The sequence below is a fragment of the Aquarana catesbeiana genome, linkage group LG06 (genome assembly GCF_042186555.1).
Source record: "Aquarana catesbeiana isolate 2022-GZ linkage group LG06, ASM4218655v1, whole genome shotgun sequence".
NCBI lineage: Eukaryota > Metazoa > Chordata > Amphibia > Anura > Ranidae > Aquarana > Aquarana catesbeiana.
Window position 1 is genome coordinate 30861694 of NC_133329.1, and position 8136 is coordinate 30869829.

The 8136-nt window shown below is 40.8% G+C and overlaps 1 protein-coding gene across 1 annotated transcript in view; it reads right to left on the reverse strand.

The window, feature by feature from the left end:
- The window catches only part of LOC141147933 (transmembrane protease serine 9-like), a 441310-nt gene extending 433415 nt beyond the window's left edge, over positions 1 to 7895 (reverse strand). The window contains exons 1-2 of the mRNA XM_073635092.1: positions 7742 to 7895; positions 2146 to 2368 (exon numbers count right to left, since the gene is read on the reverse strand). Coding sequence (XP_073491193.1) covers positions 2146 to 2368; positions 7742 to 7864 — 346 coding nt within the window. The 5' untranslated portion in view covers positions 7865 to 7895. The remainder of the gene's footprint in view (positions 1 to 2145; positions 2369 to 7741) is intronic.
- Positions 7896 to 8136: the final 241 nt, after the last annotated feature.

Below are 8136 nucleotides of genomic sequence, written 5' to 3' on the forward strand. Positions count from 1 at the left end.
TGTATTGTGTATGTATATTGCCAAGACCGACAATTCATATAGCCGCGAGTACTTTTAAATGACCTTTTTTCCTTTATGTCATTTTGCTTTTGGACTGTTCTAAACACGGGAAATATGCACTACTTTACAGGCATACTATAGACACCCCCCAGGTATGAAATTTAAAGGAATATTTCACTTTTATTGTTTTATGAGGATCCTGAAGAGGTGCAAAGAAGCAGTAAAGCTGCCATGAGAGAGCCAAGAGACTGAATGTTATGTTGTGGTTCGTATTCATGGTAAGAACCCCCTGCCTGGAAAGACATCTCTTTTTGAAATGTGACTTTCTTTCAAATAACAGTGGGTAGGAAGGCCTGGCATGGAGTAAACCTCACTGTTTTTGCACTACCATTGAGCTATCCCGATGTGCCACAATAGGTATGCAGGCAAGGGTTTGCTAGTATAGTTATTATAGTTGAACAGTTTGTTGTTGTTTCAAATGAGTTTGGCTCTCTCTAATGGCTGCTGGGGTCTGTTAGGATTTTTCCCTATTCCTTGAAAAGGACTGCAGCAAGGTATTGTGGGAGATGTCGTTTGGAGGAGGGAGTGACTCTGTTAGCTGGATCAGCCCTGAACCACAGGAGAGATAATGCAAAGCGTGCAGCACTGCCTGCTGGGAGGAGTGATAAAAGGACCAGCGCGGCCTGCTTTCAGCCTCTCAGGATGCCATTCAACGCTTGCCAGAAGGAGGGATTTCAGAGTACAGCCTTGCTATCCTAGCAAGTGGACCGGCCTGTGCTTCAGAGTAACTGGAAGCCCCTGCACTTCAGCCCATCGGGAGTTGCAGCTTGGTGCGGCTGTGCCATCTTCACCAGAGGGAGAGACCAGGAGGGGATTCCGGACGGAGCCTCACAGCCATTGGAGTACATTATGGTGAGAGGGCACCTGCCCATTCCAGTAGAGAGTACAGTATAGCTGAGTAAGTTCTTTCTACAGACTGCTGGTGAGACTTGTAGTTCCACGGAGGTGAATCTACTTCTTCACAGGCATCATACAGCTGGACTTTGGGGCCTTGTTCTTCTCCCCTGCACTGTAAGGTCAGTAGTGTATTGCACTCACATATAAAGAGGAATCTACAAGTGGTGATATTTCTTCAGTTAAGCAGTCATCAGCATATCGTTTGTTCTACAGTCATTTGTTTTCCTTTGTCTTTGTGGATTACAAATACTGCAGTTTTAACATCAGGCTGGCTGAAGATATCTGGAATTGAAAGTACTGTGTTTATTCATTGCTCTTCATTGTGTTCCATTACTTATTATAGTAAACTTTTCTGAGTGGTTCAGTGATATTGTGTGAGTTTCTCTTTGTTAACGTCACATTGCAGAATGGAACCCAAGGTGTCAGAGGTAGGAGAGGATCTGCAGAGTCGGGTTAGCCAGTGGGGTATAGAGTCAATCAGCAGCCCTCACGGGGGTACTGATACAGGTATGAGTCTTATTGTCAGCCAGGGCCAGACCTGTGGACTATAGAACACCTTCATGAGGATGATGAGAGAAGAGGGTGTTCTGTAGTCCAAACACACGGCCCTAATGGCTTTACCACTTCGAAAGGACAGTTACGGTGAATATATTAATTTTTGTTCATAAGTTTAGAAGCACATTCCCCCATATTTTCTTAAAACTAGAACTCTTTCTTGGAATAGTGGAAATAGTTGGCAGTGTGGTTGATTTACTAAAGGAGTAAAGCATTCTCATTTTGTAAAGTAAATGTTTTACTTAGCTCAGCAAATGAAGGAAAGCTGTGCTGACTTTAATCATCCAATCATCTTCGAGCTAAAACCCATTTTTTAATCCTTTCACATAATTGGGTATTCTTTGCAAAGTGAATGTCATCTGCTATTTTAGTAAATCAACCCCATTTTTTATGTCCGCTGAAATGGAAGTGTTCCATTATATTAGTGTCAGCAGAAGGAGTAGTTTGGACCAGGATCATCCAGTGATTATGTGAAAGGCCAGGGGGAACGGGTCACCCCATTGTCTAGATCAGTTATGACAATGCATCATCCAGTTGTTTGTGATGATAATATGACACTACCTTTAGATGGCATTGTTGATAATGGAACACTGGTGTATGGATAGACAGTGCTTCCTACCTAGCTGGAATTACCTGTGTTGATGTAGTTTCCTCCACATGTCATCGTTGGTTTAGGGATATTTGACACATAATTGAATTCAACGTTCAGGTAGGTGCTGATCCAGGTTTGGTAGCTTGTCACCAGTGTATACACCCCAGGGTAGTTGGGATTTGCACATCCTATTCCCGTACTCACAACTCCCACCTGGTACCATACATCCTGGACCTTACAGACCAGAGGTCCTCCTGAGTCACCCTGTAAGACATTATTAATCATTAGCTGCACAAACGTCTATCTGTTCAGTATAGTTCAACAAAATGTTTCAGTCTTACCATTTGTCTTTTCCATCAATGTATAATCACACAAACTAGTTGAGCACCCAGTAAATGGGAATAGAATAGGCATGGCACAAGAACTTTAAGAATAAGCAACCAAGTCAATTTTGATTTGGTAAACTTGCTTAAATGATAAGTTCACCTTTGTTCACCTTATAGCATTAATGTACTTCTTTTGCAAAAATAAAAAAATCTTTCTATTTAGTCTGCACAACACTTTTCTCAGTGTCCAGCTGACTGTATAAAAAAAGGACTCCATTACTTGCTGGACAGACCTTGTATGTCCCAGGTTTGTAAAGCTCACCATACACTATACACTCTGATTGTACAAGCTCTATTAGATCTACCACCAACTATGTAGTGCAAGGGCCTGCCTGATTGGATACAGAGTGAATAGATAGATCACTGGTGGGTGTGTTCTCCTATTATATAGTTTTGGTAATTCTAAAGGAGATCTTACGGAGATTGTACAATTAGATTGTGTAGTGTATGGCCATCTTTATACACCTAAAATGACCTAGTTGCACTGCCATTACTGTTAACAGCACACTAAACACAGAAGCAAACACACATTTTGCCACATAAAAAAAAAAGCCACAAATGCAGAAAAATGCATAGTAAAAAATGTGCAACCGGCTGAAATGTCCCATGAGCTACTCTTGCAAGTGTAGCACAGTCCATTGAAATCAATAGGCCTCCCTATGCGTTTTACCAGAAAAAAAAAACAGAAAAATGCATGAACGGAGCCTGAAGGTAAAATTGGTTTGTTTACACAAGAACAATGAGGCTCCATTCACATCTGTGCGTTTCCAAACGCATGGCAAACCGCACAGAAAATGCGCGTTTTTGCCTTGCATTTCAGAAATGTGCCGCAAACGCTTCAAAAAATACAGTAAAAAACACTATACTCCACTCAATCACTGGGGTGATTGTTGCATGTAGCGCAGCCCATTCAAATGAAATGGCTGCCTTATGAATGACGAACTAAAATGCGGCAAAATGCCCCCAAAAAAACACATGCTACGCAGAGATGTCTACGTCCACTCCCTCTTATGTATCAAGCTGGTGGTCATACACTATGCAATCTGATTGTACTATCTCTGTATAATCTCCTTTAAATTTACCAGAACTATGAACTAGAACGGCTCTCCTATCTATCCATTCACTCTGTATCCAATCAAGCAGGTCCTTGCACTACATAGTTGATGGTAGCTCTAAATGAGATTGTACAATCAGGTTGTATAGTGTATGTTTAGCTTAACAGAACCCAGGACACACTTCTCCTGTTTTCAATATTGTTTTCAATACTACAGCTCTATCCACATGTTATCTGATTGCTCAGCTCCTGCACACTCTGCCAAATGAATGATCTATGCAAGATGAAGTTTAATGTAGAAAAAAATGATGCATGTGTATTTAGCTTCTGATCACTGATTGCATTTAAAAAAAGTGCACCTGGAGGTGGGTGGTAGTGATCTCCTGGAGTAGGAAGGCAGATGATGCAGGTTGTGTGCTAATCAGATCAGCTGGTAAACTCCTTCCTGTGGCATGTCCTAATGTCTGTCCAGAAAGGAAGGAAGGAATATTGAAGGTTTTTTTTTTTTTTTTTTGCATCCAGCTGTACACAGAGGTAAGGGGTGTGTAGAATAAATAAAAAGTTTTTTTATTTTTGCAAAAGAAGTACATTAATGCTATATCAGTACACGGGGGAGCTGGAATTTAGAAAAAGAAAAAATAAGAAAGGTGAACAAAGGTAAATGTATTCTTTAAAGCAGCTATGTTGCCAAGTAAAACAAAAGTCAAAAACAGGACCTGCAAAAGAAGAGGAATTATTCTCCACCCACACACAGAAAAAAATCATTTGCCCATGGGACTTTTCATTTCCCCTTTTCTGTCTTCCTTTTCCATAGGTGTAATACTTATATAGTGGAGATACCCCTCTTTGTGATTTGGCTGTATATGCAGTGCCTTGAAAAAGTATTCATACCCCTTGAAAGTTTCCACATTTTGTCATGTTACAACCAAAAACATACATGTATCTTATTGGGATTTTGTGTGATAGACCAACACAAAGTGGCACATAATTGTGAGGTGGCAGGAAAATTATAAAATGGTTTTAAACATTTTTGTACAAATAAATATGTGAAACGTGTGGTGTCCATTTGTATAGTGCCCCCCTGAGTCAATACTTTATAAAAACAACTTTCACTGCAATTACAGTCTTTTTGGGGATGTAACTACCAGCTTTGCACATCTAGAGTGACATTTCTGAACATTCTTCTTTGCAAAATAGCTCAAGTTCTGTCAGATTGGATGGAGAGCGTCTGTGAACAGCAATTTTGAAGTCTTGCCACAGATTCTCAACTGGATTTAGGTCTGAACTTTGACTAGGCCATTCTAACATATGCATATGCTTTGATCTAAACCATTCCATTTGTAGCTGTATGTTTAGGGTCGTTGTCCTGCTGGAAGGTGAACCTCCGCCCTAGTCTCAAGTCTTTTGCAGATTCTAAGATTGTCCTGTATTTGGCTCCATCCATTTTGCCATCAACTCGGACCAGCTTCACTGTCCCTGCTGAAGAAAATCATCCCCACAACATGATGCTGCCACCACCATGTTTCACGGTGGGGATGGTGTGTTCAGGGTGATGTACAGTGTTAGTTTTCCACCACATAGAGTTTTGCTTTTAGGCCAAAAAGTTAAATTTTGGTTGCATCTGACCGGATCACCTTCTTCCACATGTTTGCTGTGTCCTCCATATGGCTTCTCGCAAACAGGACTTCTTATGGCTTTCATTCAACAATGGCTTTCCTCTTGCCACTCTTCCATAAAGGGCAGATTTGTGGAGAACACGACTAATAGTTGTCCTGTGGACAGATTCTCCCACCTGAACTGTGCATCTCTGCAGCTCCTCCAGAGTTACCATGGATCTCTTGGCTGCTTCTCTGACGAATGCTCTCCTTGCCCAGCCAGTCAGTTTAGGTGGACGGCCATGTCTTGGTAGGTTTGCAGTTGTGCCATACTCTTTCCATTTTCCGATGATGGATTGAACAGAGCTCCGTTAGATGTTCAAACCTAGGGATTTTTATTTATAAATTAACACTGCTTTAAACTTCTCCACAACTTTATCCCTGACCTTTCTGGAGTGTTTCTTGACCTGTTTGTTCACTAAGGTTCTCTAACAAACCTCTAAGGACTTCACAGAACAGCTGTATTTATACTGAGATTAAATCACACACAGGTGGACTCTGTTTACTAATTAGGTGACTTCTGAAGGCAATTGGTTCCACTAGATTTTAGTTAGGTTTATCAGAGTAAAGGGAGCTGAAAACAAATGCACGTCACACTTTTCCCATATTTATTTAAAAAAAATTGAAAACCATTTATCATTTTCATTCCACTTCACAATTATTTGCCACTTTGTGTTGGTCAATCACCTAAAATCCCAAAAAAACACATTTACGTTTTTGGTTGTAACATAACCAAATGTGGAAAATTTCAAGGGGTATGGAATACTTTTTCAAGGCACTGTATTACTTTCACGTATAGAATATATTGAGGCACTCCCCTTTTTCGGTGCATAGCACTTGTCGGATCCTTGCACACATATAATTCTGTTTCTCTTCATATCTTTCTGTTTTATTATGTCTGTTTGTTTCTTTTTTGTATCTTTATCTTTATCTGGGATTTTGTATCTTTAAATTCCATCTATGCATCCTCTTCAGCTGCGCCTTGCTTTTCTTATTGGGTGCGGCAACTCTGTGGGGGTCGCCATTTAGAGGTGTTATTTTAGATCACTTTTCAAGCTGGTTTGTAAGTTCTGTTCTATTAAGGACACTAGTATGTATAGTATTGTAATCATTTCTAGGGAGGGCTTTAATATATTTTGTGAATGTGTTTTATAGTTTATAAATCTTACTTTGGTAGCATCCACATCTGAAGAAATTAAGCAAAATTCACGAAACACGTCAAATTATAGGACGCCATTTTGTTATGTTTTAGTAATCTGGCTGTGTGGAACATGTACAGGTATATGGAAAAACTATATGTAGTTTGATGCACACTTTATACTAATGTATTCTGGTTGTAACGAACCAGCTTGGTATTTTTTTTTTTTTTTAAACTTCATCTCTTAACCACTTGCCAACCGCAATACATATATATATACGTTGTGGTTTGCAAGTGGTTTACTGGGATTGTGGCTGAAAATCATCCAACACCCACAATATTGTTTTTCTACAGCCGGCGCCTGGCTTTCTAAATAACATGGTTTGAGCAGCTCATGAGCCGCTGGAACGCTTTTAGATCTATCCTTAAAGAGGACCTGTCATCCTCATTTCTATTACAAGGGATGTTTACATTCCTTGTAATGGGAATAAATGTGATAAAAAAATAAATGAAAAGGGACTATGTAAAAAAAAAAAAAAAAGTAAATAAAAAATAAAATAAAAACAGGGGGGCTTTTTTGGAATCATACTTACCTAGGTGGATGTAGCATCATCCGATGCTGCATCTGTCCCCCGCTGGCTCTAAGACTGAGAACCAAACTATCAAATGCTGCCAATCGTTCAGTTCTCTGAGCTTAGTGAGCGGAGAACTGGTGACTGTATGTCACTGGCTCTTTGATCTGCCCCCCCACGCTCCCTTGAGCACTGGGCTGTGGAGGGGTGGTAAGAGGCTGGCTCAGACTCTCAATGACTCACTGAGAGCCTGAGCCGGGTGCCAGTCCAGGCATGTGGGCATATCCCAATTATATGGCCGTGATCTTTCCTCAGCCTGGACAGGCTCTGTGACATCAGCCGACAGCAGGAAAACGGGTCACAGGAGTGCAGAATGAATTGCACTCATGTGGTCCACATGAGTGCAATAAGTCATACCCCCATCCCTAAGCACATGGCTGCTTCATCGCTGTCTGTGGCTTCATCACCGCTCCCCAGAGTTCTTGTTTGGCAGGAGAAACCAAGGGCAGTGGAACCATAGGATCCTGCTGCTATCAGTAAAACTCCTGTAAAGGAATGAATGGACATGCATGGATGCCTATTTAGCATATTTTCAAAGGAGGTACCTGAAGGAGAGAAGAGTCAACAATACTGGTGGGGACTGCTAGAAGCTGATGTAAGTGACCTTTCTGTGCAATATTGTTGCACAGAGCAGGTAGGTATAACCTGTTTTTTATTAAAAAAAAATAGAGTTTACAGTCACTTTAACTAATGTCATGCTTTGATTCTGCTTCCTGTGAAGAGATCCAGACCTAAAGGTGAGCTATGCTAGAATGTTCTTGGTGTCACTCACCTGGCAGGAGTCCTTTCCCCCATCCTTGTAGCCGGCACAGATCTGATCATACTGGATAGTGATGGCACCTCCTGCATTGTTATACATTGTTTGACATGTATTGCGGTCTATTAGAGGAACCATGACCTCCTGGAGGGTCCCATATGAAAGTGAACTCCCTGGTGATAAAACAGAGAAGAAGATGATTAATGGGCATTCTTGGTAAGGCTACACATAGACTGATCACTGTTATGTTCCATTCATACATGTGCATTGTAGGATTGCACTCAAAATTGCACCGTTTCTTGTAACACACAAAAAATGTGCATCTTTTTTTGCAGAAGGACTGAAATGCCAATAATTGTTAACTCCACCCCAATTCACCTTGCTAAAGTGTGCAAAATTAAACAAAAAGA